At 34.1% G+C, this 25,953-nt stretch overlaps 1 protein-coding gene across 1 annotated transcript in view; it reads right to left on the reverse strand.

The window, feature by feature from the left end:
• Positions 1–25,953, reverse strand: part of LOC126738551 (neuronal acetylcholine receptor subunit alpha-10-like) — a 101,945-nt gene that overhangs the window by 37,421 nt on the left and 38,571 nt on the right. Inside the window, exons 2-4 of the mRNA XM_050443928.1 lie at positions 24,165–24,313; positions 13,978–14,132; positions 13,053–13,236 (exon numbers count right to left, since the gene is read on the reverse strand). Of these exons, the coding sequence (XP_050299885.1) occupies positions 13,053–13,236; positions 13,978–14,132; positions 24,165–24,313 (488 nt within the window). The remainder of the gene's footprint in view (positions 1–13,052; positions 13,237–13,977; positions 14,133–24,164; positions 24,314–25,953) is intronic.

Below are 25,953 nucleotides of genomic sequence, written 5' to 3' on the forward strand. Positions count from 1 at the left end.
TAATATATATTTTCTTTTAATTTCGCAACGCCGAAGTTGTCCAAAGCGTTAAAAATTGAACTAAATTAAGTTTTTTTGGACTTGTTGCCAAGGTTTTAACCACAAACCCAGAAACCTTAAATATTATTTGAACTTTTGCTGCTGCATAAGTTAAAACTAATAATATAGAATTGGTTCCACACATTTCTTTGGATCTCATTATTACCTGATCTCATTGTCGTTTAAAATGAAAACAAACAGAACTACCGCACGCACGATGGAGCTAAAAAAATCCTACGGGGCACAATAGACTTTTGTTCGCCTCGTTTTTTTTTTTAATTTTGGGGTCGCTTATGTCAAATTAATGTGAAAACCTTTTTATTTAAAAAATGCGAGCCCGCATACCAATAATGCTTAAAATGATTAATTAGAAATTCCCTTCGTAATAAAAGATAAATCAATACATTAAAAATATTTATATCTGCAAATATTACATTTTAACATGAGTTCTCTCGTATATAGATTTTATACATGAGTATTATGTTTTCTTTGACATGTATCCTTATTCAATACAGGGTGTCCCAAAATTAGTGGACGAAACGCGAACCCTGTATTCTTTGGTCAAAAATAACCTCACTTTTTCCTACAAACATATATCGGCAAACGCCCCCCAAGGGAGTTACGCCCCTTTTAAAGGGGGCACCTGAAGATGATTTTTTCCATTTATTTTCGAAACGGGTAAATATAAAAATTTTAAATTTTGGTATTCTCCCAATTTTTATATGCTGAATTTAGTTGTCATTTCATAATTTTCATTATTTAGTCAGGTGCGTATCATTTAGGGGGTGAGCCTAAAAAAATACCTAAAAAAAATTGTGTGCAAAGTTTTTGTTTTTTTTTTTCTTTAAATTTTAAAAATTTGAAGCTTTTTACGTAAAAAAGTACCTCTTGGTCAATAACGCTAGGAATTACCATTTTCGAGAAAAACGCATTTAAAAATAACGCTGCATAGTATTATTAATACAAATTTTTATTAAAACTCAATAGCACGCTTCAAAAGTAAATTGACAAATAAAATTGCAAACAGATAAAAATACTAATTTATTTGAGGCAAATCTTCAAACAAGTTTCCATTTGCCTGAATGCATAACCTGGATCTTTTTTGAATGTTTTGGGTCGACCTAAGAATTTCAAATCGGTTTTCTCTTATTTGGCCTGCAGCTGCGAGAATTCGCCTCTGAAGCTCTTCTGGAGTATCAATTTCGGTGGCATAAATAATATTGCACATATTACCCCAAAGATAATAATCTAGAGGATTAAGGTCGGGCGATCGTGCAGGCCAGTTTATTGGACTACCTCGGCCTATCCATCTGCCTGTAAAATTATTGTCCAGCCAGTTTCTCACCTGTCCGCTGTAGTGAGCTGGTGCCCCATCGTGCTGAAAAATTATTTCCTGCCGAGTTTCTATGGGAACATCGTCCAGTAAATCTCTGAGATTGTTTTGAAGAAAATTTAAATAATGACGACCAGTTAACCTGTGTGGCAAAATAATTGGGCCTATCAATTTATCTCCTATCAAACCCGCTCATACGTTAAAGGAAAATCTATGCTGAAAGTTAGTTCGTCGAACTACTCTCGGATTCTCGATGCTCCAAAAATGAGTATTACGGCTGTTAAAGCCCTTACTCGTAGAAAAAGTTGCCTCATCTGACCACAAAATTTTTTGAGGAAGATTTGGGTGATTTAAAATCCAATGACAAAAGTCTACTCGAGCTGAAAAATCTTCTTCTTCTAACTCCTGAACCCTTTTATAATGGAAAGTATGGTATTCTAACATCTTAGTCATTCTTCCAATCTGAAATTATTTTTAAATATTTTAAATTGCATAGGAAATAAGCCTAAACCTTAGTAAGCCACGAAACATTCCAGTTAGTCGTCAAAAGGATTTGTTTTGGGGTGTTTGATGTTTGTGATAAGACTTATCTAAGTAAATAAAGTAAATAATAATAATAATAGTAATTAGAGTATTTTGAAATGAATTTAATGCGATCCGACGATAATAATTAATAACAACACTATTTATACCAATCTCAATTTTCAGTTATAAGTACCTTAATTTAATTTTTTGGATAACAAATTAGGTACTTAATTATTTATTTATCATACTTAATTTTACTTACAATTGAGTTTGGAATATTGGTAATCTCTTCTAAGGTCCTCAATGATATTTGAAGGTTTTCTTCAATTAAATTCAGTACTTCCCCATAACCATCATTTGCAATTGGTCTTCCTTGCCCTCGAGCACGTTCGAAGGATCCATATTCAAGTAAATTTCTATGAATTCTAACAAAAACTTTCCAATGTGGAGGTCTTCTTGCAGGAAACCTCCGCCGATACTCTCGTGCAGCGGCATGTGCGTTTCCATTGCAAAACCCATACATAAAATGAATATCTACTTTTTCACGGGTCGAAAAGTCTTCCATAGTTAAAAAGATATTAACAATTTGAATGCAAAATGACAACTAATCAATTACAACAAATGTTAGTGTCATTATGCAGTGTGTCAATTTTTTCCAAAGCCTGCTACTAAGTGTTCATAAAAATTGGTAGTGAAAATAATACTATGCAGCGTTATTTTTAAATGCGTTTTTCTCGAAAATGGTAATTCCTAGCGTTATCGACCAAGAGGTACTTTTTTACGTAAAAAGCTTCAAATTTTTAAAATTTAAAGAAAAAAAAAACAAAAACTTTGCACACAATTTTTTTTAGGAATTTTTTTAGGCTCACCCCCTAAATGATACGCACCTGACTAAATAATGAAAATTATGAAATGACAACTAAATTCAGCATATCAAAATTGGGAGAATACCAAAATTTAAAATTTTTATATTTACCCGTTTCGAAAATAAGTGGAAAAAACCATCTTCAGGTGCCCCCTTTAAAAGGGGCGTAGCTCCCTTGAGGGGCGTTTGCCGATATATGTTTATAGGAAAAAGTGAGGTTATTTCTGACCAAAGAATACAGGGTTCGCGTTTCGTCCACTAATTTTGGGACACCCTGTATATCACTTTCACTCTCTGCTGAAAACTATATTAAATTTCGTAATTTCTTTATGTCTCCATCTATAATATGGCCTTATACATATGATTTTTTTAAATTTTAAGGTGAACAAGTAAATGTCAAAAAATGGGAATTAGATATGAGAAAAGGAAAGAGTAAGTAAGGAAACGAGAAAAGACTGTACTTATTTAGAAATATTTGGTAGAAAGTAGAGTAAGAATAGCATGCAAGCCATCATCAAGCCTCCTGTTTCTTAATAGAATATTGTATATACATATGTACATACTTACAGAGTAAGATACATATCTTACTCTAATTGTCTGGTTTGTTTAAACTAGAAAAAAAATCCGTTACCTACGTAATGAATGTCTGATGAAGAAAAAAAGGTTTGGTATGCTTGCGCATACCCACATGATAGTGGTAGTGTATTAATAAAAAAAAAGAAAAACAATAATTCTAAATACTATTCATTAAGAATCAGATTAATTATTTTCCGAGATTTAAAGAAGAATAATAATATTATCACTCTTCATGTACTAGCCACCTAGATATTTGTTTAAAGAACCATTTCATTTTATATTACTTCTTTATGAATCCAATTTTAGTTAAATGTAATAGATCTTCTTTTATTTCTAGCTTACACTGCAGATTTGCGAACCTATCACTCTTAACGTTTATCACTAATAAACTATATTATTATGCAATAATAAAATATTTGTAATAAACATATTAATAATAAATTTACTTCACTCCTTTGTCCTAACGTCTATAGATATTATCTGCCTTTGAACATGGTAAGTGATGTCGTGAATTTATATTTTCCCTTTGATGTGCAAAAAGAAAAACAATGATACCAAAGAGCTTCATGGTAGACATTATAACGAGTTTAACCAATTACACGTGGATAAAGAGGTCTAATAAATGGTTGATAAATGAGAAACAAAAACTATTCAGCAAATAATCCAAGTTTCACTACAAGTGTCGTGTTTACCAGATCTTTATTAGTCTTAGAACATTGAAAAACTATTAGTAAACAATAACTTTGTTTGAGTTCAACATGTACATTGTGTACACAGGGGCAAAGGAGATGTTTTGTTTGCAAACATATTCACCGATTCTCTGTTGTCAAGTTTACGCGCATTTTTAAAAGATGAAATTTTCAGCTACATATCAACACATATAAAAATGTTAATTTAACTTATTGGTGTTAGATTTTGAATTAAAAACAAAAAGTAGGAATATGTATATCATATTTTAAGTGCAAAAAATAACATCTTCTAAAGCTAACATTTCATAAGATGTCAAATGTCAATTGTTCTTTTCTTGCCAAGAATGGGCTTACTAGAAAGTACAAAACGGTAAAGAAATGGGTGTGCCTCTTTGTATCAACTCTTGAACTGGTCAGTTATTTAGCTACCAGTGCGTTCTTAGCTTACCTACATAGATTCTTTGCAAGAAGGCGGAAGTGTTCAAATATATTTTCTGATAACGGCATCTGTTCTATTGGGGCACAAAATGAAATTTTTAGACTATTAAAAATGCAACAAAATAATGGTGAAGAGAACTGAGTTAAAGAAGATTTTGAAGAGTACTCAACTATACTTTCTCAGATAAAAGCATGCTTAAATTCTATTTCTCCTCTTCGTTTCGATCCTTCAGAGCCACAACCTCTGACTTCCTCGTACTTTTTCATTGTAGAATAATTAACCAGTATTCCTGACATAACAATATCCAAAAACAGGTTCACGAAATTCAAGACCCTTCAAAAAATGATACAACACTTCTAGGCACGCTGGTTAAAGAAATATATTTCCAAATTACAACAGAGGATAAAGTGCAAACAAAACTTCAATCTGGCTACCACTAAAATGGCAGATGGGTGTGGTTCAATAAACTCGTTTTGGTTTTGACGGAGTAGTTAGAACTCTCGTACTATTGAAACTTCTACTTCCACTTTAAAACGTGTTGTAGTAAAGCTGTGCATTCTTCTATAATGTAATGTTTCTGAGGAACGCTGGCTGATGTTTCAAACCATAGGATTTTTAAGGTGGGTAGCATCTACCCTCCACCGAAACTTTGGGAGACTTGTCAATAGTGGAAAAAAGAGCACCGAGCCACTTTTTCTGAAACGCTATCGACAGAAGTACGCAGTGTAAACGTTTTACTTAATACATTTGTAGCATCACGAATATATCGGCTGGTCGAAGATCTGGGAATTTATCATCACACCACCCGAAAAACGACCCGAGAACGTAGGTGAATCATCGTGGAACCGTGCCTGCTCAAGTAAAAACGATGGCATGCAGTCGTTGCGGTTTTGGGGGGTAAACAAATTATAATATTAAAGTTTTTGATAATTATTAAGTGTTTTATGATTAAAACCTTCGTGAGTTATTATAGTGCAGCGGAGGGATTAAAACGCTCTATCCGAAGCAGTTTTCGTGTAATTTTGTGACTATATGTATTGTTTTATTGTGTTTAAGTTTACTGTTATTTTTTTGGAGTTAATAATATTTTGGCCTAGTTCGGTTGTGTAAGCTGTTGTTCGCTGTTGTTAGTTGTTGTTGTTGGATAACGCTACGTGCACTCGTACGTGCAGCTAAGAAACTTTTTTTTTTTAATTGTTTTGTCTTTATAACAAAACATGGGTAAAAAGCGTAGCCGTCCTAGTAGCTCTACTAGTTCTACGAGTAGCAGCTCTAGTACTTCATCTAGTAGTGATTGTGCAGGACGATACAAAAGAAAACATAAACAAAGAAAAACTCATAGAAAAACAACTGTAAGTACTCCGGAACATAACTTAAATACCTCCAAATCAATTTCTACGAAAGATAGTGGTAATCAAACACTCTCCTCAGTGTCAGTACCTAGTAAAGTAGTAGATAACCGCTCGCAGCGTCCTATAGAAAAAGTTTTTGTTCAAGTACATAATACAAATAGGCCATTTGAAGAAAGTTTGTCCCACAACGAAAGGCGTAATATTCAATCGCAAAATAGTGATCGTTTGACACACGTACGTGATGTAGACGTTAGACACAGACGTGATACGGTCAGGAGGTCACTAAATCAGGCAAATTGGGACAACATACAAACCATTCCTGAAGCTAACATCACAGAGAGTCCACGCTCTGATGTTTATGGTGCAAACGAAACTGAATCGAACAAACGAATTAAACAGCTGGAAGAATTGGTAGACCTGTTATTACAAAATGACAATAGGGGCGCTGTACGCTTATCTATTAAGCCCGACTGTATCCCAAAATTTTCGCCTGGAAATCATGGTGAGAACTGTAGTAAGTGGCTAGACAAAATTGATCAGCTGTCACAGATCAATAGGTGGGACGAGAAAACGACGATCTATCATATGCAGTCGAGATTATCAGGGCTAGCCAGAACTTGTTATAATAGTCTTGATGATTATAAACATACTTGGAGTGAATGGAAGCAACTACTGATTGAAGCATTTCCAGACTATCATGATTTTCCTATGGCTATAAGAAAACTAGTTCGCCGCATAAGGTTACCTGATGAGAGTTGGACTGAATACTACTTTGGAAAAATGCAGTTACTTCGCCAATGCGAAATATCAGGAAAAAATGCTGTAGCTATGCTGATCGATGGAATCCAAGACACAGCTATCCAGTCAGGTGCAAAAGTGGGCAGATATTTAACGCCAGAGGCACTTTATAAAGACTATTTAGCTGCTCTAACCGTTACAAGGGAACATCATCGACAAGATATTTACAAAAAATTAGAACAACGTCCAGATAATCAAAAAAGAGTCGAACGGCCAGAACGTACTGCCAAAAGGGGAAAATGTTATAATTACCAGCAATATGGCCATTTCCAGACCGAATGTTCTAAGCCCCGTACCGAGTGCACAGTCTGCAAAAAATTGGGACATACAGCAGGAAAATGTTTCAAAAAGAAATCTATGCCCCATAAAACTTTATTTTGTAACATACATGACGATTCTGAGAACGGTGGTTATTACGTCACTTGTTCTATCAACGGTCATGACTTACATGGATTTGTAGACTCTGAATGCGAGGTTGTTCTTATACGAGAGTCCGACGCTCGTAATATTGGTTTAAAATGGTCCGAAAGCGAAGCATACTTAAAAGCCTATGGTGGAGGAACATCAAAAGTTTTAGGAACTACAAATGTCTATTCATTTAACCGATGATAAGCCAGTAACTTACCGACCTTATCGTCTATCGCTTCACGAAAGAGAAAAGGTACGTGATATGGTTAAAGATTTGCTGTCAGCCAATATTATTCGAGATTCTCAATCACCTTACTCTAGTCCCATAATCCTTGTGAAAAAGAAAAATGGTGAAACACGAATGTGTGTAGACTACCGTGCCCTAAATGCAAAAACGATAAAAGATTGTTTTCCCTTGAGTGGATGATCATCTCGAAGCACTTAAAGGCTGTAGGTATTTTACTACGCTTGATATGGCTAGTGGATATCACCAGATAAAAATAGCGGAGGACTCAATACAGAAAACAGCATTCGTTACGCCGGACGGTCAGTATGAATATGTCCGAATGCCGTTTGGCTTAGTCAACGCACCCGCAATGTTTCAAAGAACCATTAACCAGATTTTAGGTGCAATGAGATTTTCAACAGGTCTGGCATACATGGATGACATACTTGTGCCATCCCCTAGTTTTGAATCTGGATTAATAGCCCTCGCTGATGTACTTGAAACTTTTAGGGATGCAGGAGTTACTTTACGCCTGTCAAAATGCCAGTTTTTTTTACATCATATAGATTATCTTGGTCACGAGATAAGTGCCAGTGGTATTCGACCGGGCACTATGAAAATCAAGGCCGTTGATAATTTTCCTATTCCTAAAAATTTCCACCAAATTCGTCAATTCGTTGGGCTATGCAGCTATTTTAGAAAATACGTAAAAGACTTTGCTCAAGTTGTACGCCCGTTGACTTCCTTAACGAAAAAGGATGTTAGTTTTGAATGGAGAGTAGCACAGAGTAACGCCTTTATTAAACTTAAACAAAAACTAATTGAGAGACCCGTTTTAGCAATCTATAATTCTTGCCTAAATACAGAGCTTCATACTGACGCTTCAAAGCTTGGTCTCGGCGGTATACTAATGCAGCAACAAGCCGGCAATAGGCTAAGACCTGTAATGTATTATAGCCGACAAACTATCAAAGAAGAACAAAGATACCATTCGTTCGAGCTAGAAACTTTGGCTGTTGTGAATTCTTTGCAGAGGTTTCGAGTTTACTTGCTGGGACTACACTTTAAAATAGTCACCGATTGTAACGCTATAAGGACGGCCATGACGAAACGTGACCTTATCCCTAGAATTGGTAGATGGTGGCTCATTACGCAAGAGTATAATTTTACTATTGAGTACCGACCAGGGACGAAAATGGCTCACGTAGACGCACTGAGTCGTAACCCTGTGGAAGAACCCAAGGAAACACAGGAAACTATTGATATCTTTCAGGTAGACATAACAAATGATGATTGGGTTTTGGCAACTCAAATAAAAGATGAACGTTGTAAATATTTAATTGAAGTTCTCTCGTCCAAACCAAAAGATCATGAAGAACGACAGATACACAAAGATTTTAAGCTTAAGGATGGCAGATTATATAAAAATATGGAAAATCGACTAAGATGGTATGTACCTAAAACAGCTCGACGAGTTGTAACCATGTTCCATCATGATAATATGGGTCACTTTGCACTTGAGAGGACTCTAGAAAATATAGCAAATAAGTATTGGTTTCCTAGGATGAGGAAGTATGTTAGTCGATATAACTCAGCTTGTTTAGCTTGTGCATACAATAAGGTACCCAGTGGAAAGAAGGAGGGTCACTTACATCCAATCCCAAAGGCAACGATTCCAATGGATACCTTACACCTGGATCATTTAGGACCTTTTGTAACAAGTACAAAAGGAAATGCTTATTTGATAATGACAATAGATACTTTTACAAAATTTTTATTTGTAAAGCCGGTGGAAAACACAAAGGCTGGACCAGTTAAAACTTTTTTGGAATATATTTTCCAGACATTTGGCGTACCTAGGCGAATAATATGTGACAGAGGCTCATGTTTTACGAGTGAGACTTTTAAAGAATTTACCAAAAATCTTGGTATACAGGTCATTTTAAATGCCACAGCAACACCACGTGCAAATGGCCAAATAGAACGTTACAACCGGACAATATTGTCATCAATAGCAGCTTCTCATGAAGATGAGAGGAAGTGGAATAACACAATTAGTTTTATTACGTTTAGTATGAACTCTTCGACTAATAAAGCGACAGGGAAAAGTCCCTACGAGTTGCTATTTGGGTACAAGCCTAGGGGAATGCACGATTCATTTCTAAGTGGGGCTGTATCTTACGAAAAAGTGGATAACGATATCCATAAAACTAGAGAAGAAGCTGGAAAACGAATCCAGGACGATCAGGATAGGCAAAAGGCTTATTTTGATAAAAAACGAAAGAAGTGTCACAAGTACCTAGTAGGGGATTTAGTAGTCCTACGACGGGCAAATCTTGCAAATGACGGTAAAAGTGCAAAAGTTAGTGCCCAAGTATCAGGGTCCCTTTATAGTAAAAGAGGTACTTGAAAATGACAGATACGTAGTAGAAGACCTGCCAGGGTCAAAACGTTCAAAAAAGAAATACAGAGGTATTAGTTCGGTCGACCGTATGAAGCTTTTTACGGCTACTTGTGAAAGCAGTAGTAGTAGTGACTCAGACACGAAAGCTGAGGAAAATGTTTTAGTTAATGACAAATGATATAGATAAATAAAGGAGACTGAGGAAATTTGTGATGTTAGTGGGATGTCTAGCTAGCATCTACGTTGACTCCAACGTTCCTGTCTCCAAAGTGTAATTTGTTTGATAATATGTATGTATTTGTTTTTACAGGTAACTATGGGAAAAGTTTTCCGGGACGGAAAAGATGGTAGCACGGCCGAGTGTAGCATCACGAATATATCGGCTGGTCGAAGATCTGGGAATTTATCATCACACCACCCGAAAAACGACCCGAGAACGTAGGTGAATCATCGTGGAACCGTGCCTGGTCAAGTAAAAACGATGGCATGCAGTCGTTGCGGTTTTGGGGGGTAAACAAGTCGGCTCTTGACTCGATGTGGCTATTTTATTCACGTATTATAATATTAAAGTTTTTGATAATTATTAAGTGTTTTATGATTAAAACCTTCGTGAGTTATTATACATTATAAAATGAACTATAAATCTTCAAAAATAGAAACATTCATACAAACAAAAATCTTCAACATGGCAGTTCGGCACATGTTTAAGGGGAAAAAAGTCTTATTTTGACTTCAACAATGCGCTTTTAACATGTTTGCACCAAATGTTGTAGCACTTTGTATATCTCACTACAAGAACAGTCTCCAATATAAAAAATTTACGTTTTCCCCAAAATTGAAAGAACGTTTTATTTACAAGAAGCTTTTTATAAAGAAGCTAATTGCATTACTCATCTGATAAAAAAACTACGCGCAATCGGCCTGTATTCTGAATCTTAAAGAACCTTTAGTTGAACATACAGCATTTCCAAGCGTTAGTCTGGTAAGAACCAACGGTTACTGTCAAAAATGTCAAATGACATCACGGTTAAGGCTATCGCTTGGATGGGATGTTTTAATATTGCGGTCAATCCGTTATTTTATTTGTTTACATGTTTATTCTGTGGCCCTGTATTGTGAACACTTGTGGTTTTACAATTCTTAAAAAATATTGGGCCTTATACATTTTTGTATATTTTGACAAATATATATATATATTTTGAGGACCGATCCATTCTATTATCTCCGTGTGTATGAACTGTAGTTTTTGTTTTTCTATACAATCCGTTTTCGATTTTTTTTATTTGTCAGCTGTCAACCGCTATAACTTTCCTCCTAAGCAGGGTTATTGGCGGTTAAGCCGATGACGTCATTTGACGTCTCTCGGTAAATACCAAATGTCGCTTATATGAAGCGGTATTTACTTTTGGTTTTAACCACCCCTCGCTTGGAGAGGCTAATAATACACAACCGAGTTATAACCGAGAATTCTTATTGAATCTAAGTAAAAGTCTTATTTAAAATGAATGATTGAATTAAGGAGATTTAAGCTGAGACGAGACGTATAAATTCTGAGCAAAATTATGGTCTCTTTAATAAAATAACATGATATAAAATAACATGATAATTTTTTAACTAACTTGTAAAAGTTATTTTTTTATTTAGTGTTTTCTAATAAAAAAGAGATCGTATATTATTAGAAATGTATTTAACTTTAACGTTTTTTAATATTTGCTGCTAATTTTTTAGCAAAGCTTTCTTATTTAAGATTAAAAAAATCGTTCCTATAAAATAGTTTAATTTTTGAGTGAAGCCTCTCAAAAAGAAGCAAAGAACCGAATTAGATCCACTCTAATTCGTTTTGCAGGACTTGTTATCCATGGACCGAAATTACCCACAGCAAAATCCGATTGAAAACCTTTTCGGGTTAATCCTTTCATTTTGCATTGACTCGTTATTTTCAACAATATACGCGGTATTAAAGGTTTGTAATTGCTGATTTAAATGGGGTTTCTAGTTTATAAATTGTATGAGTTTTCCGAAATACGCATAGGGTATATTTTCAACATAAAACGGATCTTTGATGAGGATTTGATTTTCAATATAAAACAGATTTTTGATTATAAAACAGATTTCATACCGAGTCAATTGAATATAAGGATTTTTAAGTTCTATAGTATAGTTCTATAGTAATGAACATTTTTACAAAATTCTCTTTCAACTGCTTAAAAAGTAAAATGCGTTAGTCATCACTAAATGAAATCCGCCACCTATCTAATTTACTACTATGCGAGTCATACGATCCATGCATATTCTGCATTCGGCGATTTCCGCCAAACCAATCCCATTTATGTGGTAACGCAGTGTACAGTGGTCGGTATGTATTCCGATTAGGGCTTTTAGGTACTTACTGTTAAGCTCCATTATGGCATCTGCTACGTTTCTTGTTGCGTCCGGTATGAAAGCCTTCGCATAGTTGTGCCCTGGTAATCCTACTCAAAGATACTGGTAATTTTACTCAAAGATACTTCGCCTCCGTTGATATGAATGAATGAAAATTGGATAGTTCACCTCTCAGGATTGGCAATTTCAATTCGCCCATATTCCTTTTTCTGGTGAATGGCACTTAGCATTTTATGCGAATTGATAGACATTTCCTCTCTCTCGTACCATTTTAAAATGATGTTTAGCAATTCTTGTAAAACTGTTAAAATTGCTTTTTTATTTTTTCGTTTTAACAGGATCACCAGGTCATCTGTGTAAGCTATATCCCCCCAGATATTACCCCTAGATAGTACCCCTCCTTACAGGCAACTTCGCGCGGCCCAGACGTTCGCCCTGTAAAGTGGTCGTTATTTTTTTTATTATATAGTACGGCTTTGATTCAGTTGCAGCTAAGAGAGCTGAATCCTCTTGCTGCTGTCGATTCATAGACTGATCATGGCAGTCCATTGTTGAACATAACCCACCAATACCAATGCCACTTCCTTTTGTTTCGGCTAGTTAATATGGTGCTCGTTACAAGATTGTTGAGAGCTGAGTCTGTTGATTTGCCTGCCTGATAGGCGTATTGGCGCGTCCTGATAGGTACATTGTGCGGGCACTTCTTCAGCGCTACATCTCTGATGTGTCTATTAATGACCTTTTCCAAGGTCATCAACAGAAAATATGTCTTATTGGCCTTAGCGAAGATGCCTCGGGAATTGGGCATCCAGCTTTTGGTAACTTAAATGTCCTGCATCTTAGACTTGAAGTACACTTCGATATGCGTTCATATGTGTTTCAATAAATTATTGTGATGTGTTTAAAAAAAATATTCTGCGAAGTTTTGTGTCAGAGTTGGCAAGCAAAAACAAACATCGATAAATACTATTAAGCTATTTAACTGTAAAAAGTATTTGGGGTTCAATTTTATTTACTTGGAATCCATCATAGGTCCACGAGCTCCATTTCATACGACAGCTCTGCACATCAAAGGGAAAATACTCGACGTTCATTTCACATGAAGATCGATATATTCCATGAGTCAACCACACCACTTCTCCATTACTTGAAACTATTACATTCGTATTTATTACTGATGACAGATACTGAGGATCAGCACTAAAATTATGAAATTGATTAGTTAAATGAAATTGTCTAGTTATAAATACTTTTAATAATAATATTATGAGATTTTTATTATGTAATGAAAATATAACGAAAATTATGTGAATTTAAACAAAATACGTAAATTTAAAAAACTTTTATGTTTTTGACACTAAATTTTTATTTTACATTTTTTTTAATGTCTCTGCAATATTGTATGAAAAAGGTCCCCGTTTATTATTTATTACCATTGGAAAAGTGACATTTAGGTGTTTAGATGATCAAAACTGAATATATGACAACATTATTTCACTTGAAATTACACCTTTTTAATTTATTGTATGTTACCAAAATCTTAAAATTTGTTTGGCTGTAGTTTCCCTATTAGTAGTCCAGCCTGCATTTTAAAAAAGTCTGAATAGCTTTGCTATAAAAAATAATTTAAAAAAAAACCCTTTAAAGTACAATTCTGATATTTTTTATTTGTTTTGGACCGGCATAAAATAAAATATTTAAAAAAAAATTAGCATTTTGTATTATTTAAAAGTTCACGGGAATGAAGTTTGTCGCATAGTGTTCTATTCTGCAGTACTAATAAAAAATGTATGATTCGAGTATCGTAAAACATGCGTTATATTTTATTGGTTTTATTATTTTGGCAGTGAGATATGGTTTAAAAATGCCATAAAATTAAGGTGTTTATTTTTTCAACAAGAGATTTCTATATTAAAAAAAGTCTATTTTAATTTAGCTTACTTGTTATAAAGAATAAGATCTGGGCGCCACACTCTATGAAATGGAATTCTGATAACAGTAATTCCACCATATTCTGAAGAATTCCATTTTAAGTGATGATCTATCCAGATTTGCGTTATCCAACCATTAGTGGTAATAATTTGGTTTTTTTCATCCTGAAAAAACATGCAAATAGAACGATTTAATATTCATCAAAAAATATGCATGTGCATTTTAGAACAAGTAGCAAAAATATTACTTTAATAAACTTTTTTGCAATCTAAAGTAGGCCCTAAACGGTCAATCATTTTGATCAAACGATTGCGCCAATTGATTGAATTAAGAAGCATGATTGATCGTCTAGAAACCCGTTTGTCAATTGAGTCAATCATTGATAGTCATTGATGAAAAGTTTGATTGACGAAAATTATTAAAGAGGACGCTTGACCGTTTAGGAGCGTTTTGATCAACTTTTCCAACAGTTAGACGCTCAGAAGCAATCATGGATGACTCTTCGCAGGCCGACAACAACAAAACAAAATCGGAACGTGAGTTTATAAGCTTGTTAATAGATTTATATCGAGATTCCCCAGAGCTGTGGAAAGTGAAAAGCAAGGACTACTTTAATAGAAATAAAAAAGCGCGGCGTTTGAAAAAATTGTGGGTGTTTTAAAAGCGTTAAAACCGGACTTCACTGTTCAAAAATTAAAAAAAAAAATTAATACTTTGAGAACTAATTTTAACAGGGAATACAAGGCGATTGAAGCAAAAAAAGGGTCTGGGGCGTCAGCGGATGATGTTCCTGAACTATCGCTCTGGTATTACAACGACCTTTATTTATAAAAGATCAAATTGAAATTGCATCAACAGAAACTTCAGAGGTAAGAGTTTTTTTTTAACACATAGTTTTTTTATCATATATCAGGTTGATAAGTTTAATTAAATTATTTCAATTATTCAAACAATTTTGTTGCCATGGGATTGACCCAGAGGTATTGAAAAATTCGCAAAAGTTATCCCTTATTTTCTTGGCTTCAACTGTTGAGTTACCTTTGGTTCTTTGAAGTTGTAGCAATAGTTGAGTTCCTTGTGTCCATGAAGCAGGTTCCACACTACCGGTAAAAGAATTTGCATTATCAACGTCATGTGGTTGCAAATAGTTCTTTTATTTCTTAAGCACAAGTAATAGTGCAAATGGCAACATGCCATAACAATTTTTCTAGCTTTATGTGGTTGAAATTTAATGTTATTTTGGAATACCTTGAATCTCTTTGTAAGTATTCCAAACACATTTTCGAGTATCCTGCGTGCTCGGGATGATCTGTAATTGAAGATCCTTTTCTCATCTGTTAAAACAGCTCTATTATAGGGCTTCATAAAATTAGGAAGCAGTTGGAAAGCCTCATCACCAACGAACACATACGGAAATTTTTTATTAGTACCTGGTAACTGTCGAGAATCTGGCATATTCAGCCGATTCTCAGACAACCTGCGCTAAAATAACGTATTCTTCAACACTCGGCCATTTGCTCCGACATCGATCATCATGAAATGATAATTTGCATTTACAATCGCCATAAGCACAATACTAAGCGAACCTTTATAGTTATAATAGTAAGACCCCGAATTGGAGGGTTTTTGGATTAATATGTGTTTCCCATCAACACTTCCTACACAGTTATGAAAGTTCCATTTTTCTTCAACTTCCTGTGCAACCTGCGTCCATCCCTCTTTAGTTTTTGGAATCTGAAAAAAAGAAAAACATATATCAAATACTCATAGGACCACATAACATCTTTACTATTATTCCGTAGTTTTGTTTTAACTAATATATTTGTTTTTTGTTGCAGTCACTGTTGCCTGAAGACTCGCAGCCATTTCCTGCTTCAAGTACTGCTTCTACTCGTACTAATGAAACTGCACTAGCTTCCATCATTCCTACCCGAAATCCACAGCCTTTTTCAAAGAAAAAAAAAAGGTCAGCCAGATCCAACTGAGCACCTAGTGGAACTGGCTTTAGAGTATTTTAGAAGACCTGAGCTAGAAGAGGACATACTAGCTAAGGGTTGGGCTATAAAACTAAAAAAGTTACTTCCAGACCAAAAGCGGTTCGCCGAAAAAATTATAAATGATGTGCTTTTTGAAGCAGAAATGGGTAGCTTAGCAAGGGACGGATTGCGTTTTGGAACGTACCCACGTTGGTCACCCTCTCAACCTCCAGCGTCATCACAGTCAGGTTATAGTTGGCAGCGCTGTCTCACCGCACCATATGCACCTCCGTTACAATAAACAATGTGGTATCCATCTCCGTCACAACAACCAATGTACTCTCCATCTCCATCACAACAACCAATGTGCTCTCCATCTTCGACACAACAACCAATGTGCTCTCCATCTCCGTCACAGCAATCAATACACTCTTCACCTGAAGCCAATGACAGTTCTTCCCGAGGCTCTGCCCCTTCTGTAATGCATTTACCACAACCCAGTGCAGAAAATTTGCAAGAAGAAAGTGCGGCGGACTTGTTTTCAACATTTTTGTCAATGTGAATTAGACACTTTAATTTATTTTTATGTTTCCTTTTTTATTTTTATATGCAAATATGTTAAATGTGTAATAAAAACTTACTTTGAAAACTTACCTGAATATTATCCTTTAATCCCTCGATAATTGCTGAGCTTTCATTATTATAAGTTCCAGAGTCTGAGGAGCAATGGCGCACATGAACTTCAAGTCTTCCAAATCCATACCAGCAGCTAGGTACCTCAATGTGATGGAAAGTCTCTGAGTTTCAGGAATCGCTTCACGCATATTAGTGTCTTTTTTTTTCTATTTTAGGCCTCACTAATTCTAATAAAAAATCAGAAGTTTCTTGGTCCATCCTGAGGAAGTTTTTGTAGTCTTCAGGTTCTGTTTTACACCAAACATTGAGTAAATGTTCATGAGTGAAGCGATTTCTTAATTTATACCACTGTTTTGACCACCTTCGCGTCCTCTTCTTTTTCTGTTTTTTTGACTTGACGGCAGCTAAAGTCAAAGCAAGGAAGCCTAAATCTGCACTTGAGACCATCGTTTCAACACACTATATTTGAAATTTTACCACTAAAAATTTTAACACAAAAATAGGAAAACATTGGGAACAGTACCGTTTAAAACGAAACCTCTTTTGGGAATGCACTTTAATCAAAAAATTCATGGATGATTGAAGCGACCGCTAATGATTGACTCAATCGATTGATTCAATCTTTTTCTCAAACGATTGACCGTCTAGGGCCTCTTTAAGCTTTAAAACGAGACTGCGAGATTACACGACAATTAGTTTTGTATTCGTTTTCATGTCAAAGCTAATTTTATGAGAAAAATTAATCTACACCAGAAAATATTATGCTACAAGAACTTATAGTCTTGTGACATGCTTTTTTTTATTATTTAAGAATGTGAACATTCTTAAATAGAAATAGAATATGTCTTAAAATGGTGAGAATCTAGTGTCTCCAAATAACACACACCAAATCTCTCCAATAAGACCGCTTGCGGATATTTACAGCGTTTGAATGCTGTATATTTAACAAATTTCATAAACTTTATACATAAGATACCAATTACAGCATATTCTAACTCTAAAAAACGAAGTCGATAAAATTTTTAAATATTTTTAATTTTGAAATGCTCTACTGTTTCTTAAAATAAAACCGAAAGTGTAATTTTTTAAATATTAACATGAAAATTAAATGATTCATTAAAGTTAGCGCCCAAATCTTTAACTATTATAAGTCTGTCAAGTTTCTTTAAATTTATTTCATACTGATGACTTATAACTATTTTTCTAGAATTTTAAATGAGAAAACATTTTAAAATATTTAGGTTAAATCTATTATTATCATACCATTCATTTAGAATGTTTATTAATTTTATTTAAGTATAATTACTTTACTATATAATTATAGTTATAATTACTTTATAATTACTCTAACTTACATGAACTTATTAATAAATCAACCTCATGAAATGCTTTTTGAAAACTCATATAGATGATATCTACTGACACCAGTCGTCTAGGACTGAACAAATAAACTAAGGTAAACAACTTTTTCATTTTATACTAAACAGTTTCTTCAAATATATAGTGTAAAATATTATAAAAATGTTCGCAAGTCTGATCAACATCTGAAAGCTCATGTATACGCGACCAGTCGGTAGAAGGTAATTGAAAATATAGCAAGGGGAAATTTACTTTCCTCAAATTAGAAGAATTCTGTAAACTTTTACAAACTTTAAACTTCTTACAGAATTCAACCAAAAATGTTTTATCAAAAATGGTATTATGAATTTACATAACTTGCATGTATTGGCTGATGAAAATTCTCATACCGCTGTTGTTATTAATTAATATTTGGGCAAGAATCATTGGCAATTTTTTGATTCGGTCCTTCGTATTACCGCCACAATTGAATAGAGAACTTTATTTGGAGTTCCTTAACAACAATCTTCTGGATTTAATAGAGGCATTTGCCACTTCGCAATCCGCCGAAACAAGAATTTAATGCATGATGGAGGCTCACCTCATTTCAGCCTTGCTGTAAGGGACCACCTGAATAATGTTTTTCTAAACCGTTGGATAAGTACGGGAGGATACATTACTTGGCCTCCTCAGTCTCTCGAACTAACGCCATTGGATTTTTACCTATGGGGGTCACCTCAAAATTGGTGTATTCAACTTTTGTCAATACTCAGGAGGAACTTTTACAGAGAATCAAAATTCATTGTGATCTGATAAGAAATAATCCAGGGGTGTTTTGGCGAGTACAGTAGTACAATTATTTCCAATTATTAGGTTCTTTATTTATTACATTCTTTTTTCAGGTTGTTTTTTCGTTTCAATAAAAACATAGGTTACATTTTTTAAACAGTTTCATTAAGGTGCATTTCTAAGAATCACAGTCCATTTTTAAAAACATGTACTTTTTTAAGAACGTTTTAAGAGTAGTGTTGTACTAGTGTCCGTAAAATTTTTATTAAATTATACCAAATACTTCAACAGTTATTCAAGAAAAATCAATTTCCAGCAGCGTCTTTAAGGGGCCGTATCTTCGTCCGAAGGGCCTATAGGAAATCTAAATCCAAGAGATTTTCCGCTTTTTCTGGGATACCCTGTATATATACATATAAATACAAAGTTAACATTAATTAACGCCAAAATTCCCTCTATAATTAAGTTGCGACCAAAACATGTGTCTTGAATTGACACGAGGTCAAAGAAACGAAATAGACGATAGAAGTCGGATAGTCTCTTCAGCAACGGTCAATCGTTATTGCGAGATTTGGTTAACGAGTGAGCGAATCCGATTGAATGTTGCATAGCTTCCTACTTCTTTCGTTTAAATTGTTACAAAAAACACAAAAGAGGCGAACAAACAGAAGCGACAGACAGTGTTGGCGGGTCGTTTGATAATCGAGAGGTCAGTTTTCTGCACAGCACTTAGTGGGCGACCACACATAAAGCTGGAAGCAGGGAAGGTGGCGGAAAGGAAGATGGAGAGTACTTCGAAGACTGGCTACACATGTCGCTGGTTTGGAAACTTATTTTAATCCGCAATTTACATAAGCCGCATAGAACTCAGATGACGGTGATGTTGTTTTTACGAAAAAATATCTCTTGCTTATAACGTATATTTAACATCAAAATTAAAGTTTCAGAATCTATTTTTCACGCGTACTTCTTTAAAACTCAATACGAAATAAGCTAATACGCGCGAAAATATCAAACAGATTTGAACGCTCCGCTACTAGCTAGCAAGTACGCGTCTTTCCGTCATGCGCTCCGCCGTATGTGTGGCCATACTTAATTTAAGGAAATTGAACGCTCCGCCACAGCCGACTTTACTCAAGCCGCGAAATGATAACATCGGCAACATGGCTTTTAGATCCGTTTTTATTTCAGTTCTCATGGGACAAGAGGATCGTTTGAATTCTTTTTTTAAATTTGAGTTTTTAAGTGAAATTTCAGAAACGAAAGTGAATGTAGTTATTATTAAGAACTTACTAAGTCTTAGTAAAAGCTCCCAGTCAGTGTCGATGTGTTATATACTATAAAAATAGTGATAAATGGTTATAAAGATACCATTACCTTCTTTGTAAACAGAAACAGGAGGAGCCGGCCGGCTTCTTAAGTGGGTCATTGTGCTATTTATCGATTTTCAAGTTTATTTTACTTACTTTATATCACTTTTAAGATTTTTGTGTTGTGCTCTTATTTGTGTGATTTGGGATTTTTTGTGAAAATCTGGTGTTCCACTAAAACTAGAAATTTATGCCTAAGAGACAAGGTTAATGCTTTATTCACATCAAAAAATGTAGGTTTTGTTTTATTTATAAACATATTTTGAGGAAATCTGGTAAGGAATACCCATAGTATTAGTAAGTATAGGTAAATCTATTAGCTTTATTTATATATAGAAATGAATGGAAAATTTTGTTTGCCTTTGGAACATGCCAAGTCCCTGCTGTGTTCCCGGATGTAAATCTAATTACAAAAGTAGTTTAAGAGCAGAGAAGGCAAGTATTTCTATTTTGGGCTTCCCCAAAGATGAACAACTTAAAATTAAATGGCTAAAACCCATACCTAGAGATAATTGGGCTCCTACTCAATATTCTGTGGTTTGTGCCAAGCATTTTGACCAGAATGATATTATCCGTGAATATGATTATCTTTTACCTAATGGCACACTCACTAAGATTAGAGTTAAAGCAAGATTAGTTTGCTCAGCAGTGCCTTAAATTTTTCCAAATTTACCTGCACTGTTCTTGTTAAATACAAGAACAGTGCTTCTTCCTAGAGAAAGTTCAGACGAAAGAAATACTGAACATCAAAAACGTAATGAACTTGCCAATGAAGCCTTTGAGCAACTTGATTTCATAACAAATTTTCAAGATCTTATAGTAATTATTCTCAAAAAATTCTAATATCTGACCTGTGGAATGTAAAAATTGTTGGGGATACAAAACTATATTTCTATACTTTAAATTTGAACAATGCTTGTATAAATATTATTAATCAGATATCAATAGATAGCGACCTACATGTTAAAGTCTTTTTAAAAAACAATGAGTTGTCCCAAAATGATCTAAAATGGATTTTACCTTTCGAATTGAAATTAAGTAGGTGGTCTCAACTCGAAAATCTTTTAACTAGGTATAAGTCTTCTGATTATTGTGAGCCTAATAAACCATACTCTTCATCTCTAGAGAAGTTTCATGACTTCCAGTTCTATGGACAAACCAAGTGTCCTGGTAGAATTATGGCCAACTTATACTTTTACTTTATTTTTCATTATGTTTATTGAATGTAGCTTTTTTTGCTAAATAAATAAAATAAAGATATGACTTCATTAACCTAAATTCAGATTTTTTAAAACAGGCGTTAAATTTATTGGAAAGTTCTGATTCACACACCTTAGATGATGAAAAAGATAGTGACATTTGTAATCGAGTAATACTTTTCATAGACCAAATAACTTTACTTATTTTAAAGCAAAAACGTTATTGTCCGTCAACTATAGTAATGTCTTTTATGTTATATATTATATCCCCTTGCGCATATGAATTGCTTTGAGATTATTTTAATCTACCCACCAAGACGTACTTACAGTATATTTCTTCTAGCTGATGTGTCATCAAATTCTGACTCAAATAAAACTAACGACACCACTAATTATTTAAACATTGTCTCTCACTTCTTTAGCACCGACTGAGAAAGTTGTTAATTTATTAATTTATAAAATTTATATAACTAAAAAACTAGACTATAGGGAAAAAAGTCTAATAATGCATTTATATAATGATTAACGGCGCCTATACATATTTGAAACAATAAATCAATCACATAAATAAAATATTCTCATTTGTAAATAAAGCAAAATCAAAATTAAACGTCCATCATGGCCGCGCTTTCAAAGCATAAACGGATCCACCAAAATGGATCCGAATCTCCCACGTGGTGCGACGTTACCAACTGTTATTTCGCGGCTTGAGTAAAGTCGGCTGTGGCTTCGCTATCCTCTCCCATCCGCTGTCCGCTTTAAGGTCGAGCCCCATAATATCCGCGCCGATCCGACACCGAGCACGCAGCGCAGCTCGGCTGTGTCTCGGCACCAAACTACATATTTTTGAGAGCGTACCGTAGCGCGGCCGTGTCGAATTTCATCAAATTTCATAGAACATCTAAAAAATTTCCGGATTTCTGCAAAGGACAGAGTTGTCGGCCAAGAGCTGTCTTAGCAATTTAAATTAAATAATAGAGAATACGTTCCATATTTGTTTCTTTTATTAGTGTTATTTACATTTTGTTTACTTACCTCAAGTTTGTAATACAAATTTTAATAATTAATTTTTTCATATCTTTATAATAGTAAGATCGATAGGTATCGAAAAGTATCGGTATAAATCTGATCCTACCTTTTACCCTTAACTCCTTAGAAATCTTCTTCCAAACCCTATCCTTAAATATAGAAATATAGAAATACGGAGGTATTTCTACTCATATAATGCGAATATTTTTTTATATCATATAATGAGGGATAGTCTCTAACTTCTTTACTTCCTCAATCAATTTTTCTATTATGTCTACCGAGCCCGCCCTGTGCCCGCTATTCTAAGCTGACTATTTTAGTTAGGAGTGGACGCGGTACGTAGTTAGCACTCGTGCACGGTGCGGTCATGTTAAGACTACCTCATATGATTACAGTACTTTATTCACATCCGAGACACGGCCGTCCCAAGCCGTGTTACATACATTTAGGATACATTCAGGATAACTTGCATTCAGGGAGACATTTGAACTTCTTACAAACTGATGTGACGTAAGCACTTATGAAACATTACTCAAACAATACTCACCCTGAAAAAATTGTTGTATATAGTAGTGGTATTATCGTAGAATTTTTAAATAGCCACATTCCCAACAAGTGGATAAACAATTTGAGTGAGATGAGAGCCTACGAGATCCTCTGACATAACACCGCTTCAGTTTTTCACATGAGGTTTTCTCAAAAATGTGGTAAACTGGGAGTAGTGCGTAAAATATAAACGTTAAATTATTTTTTACGCACTAGTGTGAGTTTGAAAAAAGTGAAACTTTATAAGCCCTTGGAAGTGTGTAAAGTCGCAAAAACGCGTTTTAAAGATCGCAAAAAGTCTTACTAGACGTGTTTTTGCGTTTTTCGCAAATATTTTTTTCAAAAATGCTAGCGAATTTATTCCAGTTAGAGTCCGCATCTTGTATATTACAATAGTTTGTTCATACACTCTTATACCCATATTAAAAGTAAAATTAATAATTTTAATAAATAATATAAGATTAAAAACAAGAGGAGGCATGAACTTAAACTCCTGTATTTACTTTCATTTAAAAACATATATCTTGACTCTATCTATTATCTATTAATCTTCTATGTTGGATTTTTTAGGTTTTAATGTTTTATTGACATAATTTGTAATTTTTCTGTATTTATTAATGCATACAAGTGTAGATTTCACACCGAGACGTCTATGAAAAAATATTTAGTCAAAATATAAACGACTGTGGAATATTTGTTATTTTTAAATAATTACAAATATTTATAAATATAATAAGAGTACATGGTGTGCTGATCCCTCCAAATAAATATTACATAAAAAATTAATTCTTTAACCTTTTATTGTCTTTAAACATATGGCACTGATATGTAGAATAAGTACACCTTATTTAGTATAAAACATTATTGTGTATATCGGTAAAGTTTTTTCTCCAAGTATTTAAAAAAATAAAAAAACCTGACGATAAAAAATAAAAAAAATAGCTTAAATCAGCCATATTTATTTCCCGTCTCATTTCTGCCCTCCAGACGCAGGTATCATTATCGGCCTGTTGTTTATAATAAATATAAAATTCTTTATTCAAAATAAAATTTTAAATAAAATATAAAAGTATTCGAATTTCATTATTAAATAATAATTATAAAGTAACGAAACTCGTGATGTCATACTATTTTGCTCATGCTTAAGTTAAAAATAATTTTTATATGATTAAAATATATTTGCGGTGCTAATTTTAATATAAATATGCTAATTTTAAAGAAATAGATCTCATTGTGAAAACATATAATAAGGGTTGTATAAGCATAAAAAATGTGATCAAAACAGAAAACATTTAGACAACTAGGCAACTTACCACATCGATAATGTGATGTAAAGAGACTCCAAAAGAAACAGTGAGAGGTAGGGAAGAATTCTCAGCAGGTCGAACTGCAGGCTCGTAATCAGCCATAAGATATTTCATTAATCTGTATTCGTACTGATCAGCTTTACCGTAATGTAAACCTGAAAAAGTAAAAATTACATTAATATAATTTATTCCAACGACATATCATCTGAAATAGTTAGACTAGATGAGACTGGAAGAGATCTTCTTATTATTTAATAAGGCTATTTGTTTCAGGTAAAAAGGAAGTCAGAATTTAGTCATGATTAAATGCATTTACGTGCGTAGTGAAGATTAAATGCGACTTTAATGTTTACAATACAAACTACCAATATTTTTACCTTCATAGTAGAACAATATTAACAAAATAAATAAATATATAATACAATAAACAAAATTTGTAAATAAGTAATTTTGTTTCGTCACATCTTTAATCTAGATTTTATTGAATCAAAATATCGGACGTAGATCTCTGTTTTCGAAAATCATACTGACGGTAGGTAACGTCGTTGGTGGAGATATTTTAAAATTGGATGGTTGACTAAATTTTTTCCATTATTTTGGCAATTGCCAGAACTTAAACAATCGGTCAACAAACAAACAATGAACTCTTTCGGAAGGGGTATAAACAGCCATAGTGAAAAAAACACGATAATAACGCTAAAAAATTATTAATGCAACGTGCAGTAACACAGCAAAGTGAGGTCTGCTGACTCCCGGTTCAAAAAATAAAAACGAAAAATTCCGCCGCCTGCAAGCCGCAACCAAGCGGTGTTGCCATTATTTTGGGTAATACGTAGCTCACGATAACACGATCTGTATAGAGAAAGTATATTTGATACAGAATTTTAAGCAAAAACTTCCGAATTAGTGTTTTAACTTAACCAGCTCTCAGTTAACATGATTATATCGAAGTTGTAAGTCTAATTTCCGAACTTCCATTGCCTTTCAAATTCGGTTGGTTTTGGTTGGAAATTTCGTTAACGTTTGGGAAGATCTTCAACCGCGGAGCAAACTAACAGCAGCTTTTCTGCAGGCTTATCTACTAGCGGTATGTGTATAGGAGTGTGATATCTGATGCCATGTGTGAAGAGCAATAGATCCTGCAGTCTTCTGAAAATAGGGATTCCCAGATATTGTGACTATCAATACTGGGCTGTCTATAGATTCCTTGGTTTTGCGTGTTGTAAGCTGCTTCTAGGAATATGTTTTTTTTAATGTTGTTTCTTGCAAAAAATCTTTGCTTCTGTCTAACTATGGCCATTGGACCAAGTGTATTCTGCTATTCCTGATCTGAAAAGTTCTGCTGTTCAGATCCATTTTCTATGACTCCACATTCACAATGGATTTGGTATATGCAGTTCTTGGTGTAAAGGAGGCATTCTGGCTTGGCCTTTTATACTAAACCTCCGAATAGTTGTCTTCGTGTGTAAAGTGAAGGCAGTCTTAATATTGAATTTTCTAGCAATCCTGAAGGATCCTTTAGTTGATGTGGTTCTTTCCTTGTTATTGTCCTTTAAAAATGTTTTCTATATTCCTGTAGAAATCAACATTATTGTTGCATGTTGTAGTTGTGCCTATGTAATTATAGCCTCCTATATACAAGGTTTGAATGATTTTTGCCGGAGTATTTTGACAAGAGATTTTTAAGGGATTTCGTGTTTCCTAATAGTGACTGGATAATGTTTAACATGAATTTGGCAAGTTCCGATGTTAGACAATCCCTGGAGCAAAGGCATCTTTGTGAATTTTCGAAAGC

Source organism: Anthonomus grandis, chromosome 7 (genome assembly GCF_022605725.1).
Source record: "Anthonomus grandis grandis chromosome 7, icAntGran1.3, whole genome shotgun sequence".
Lineage (NCBI taxonomy): Eukaryota > Metazoa > Arthropoda > Insecta > Coleoptera > Curculionidae > Anthonomus > Anthonomus grandis.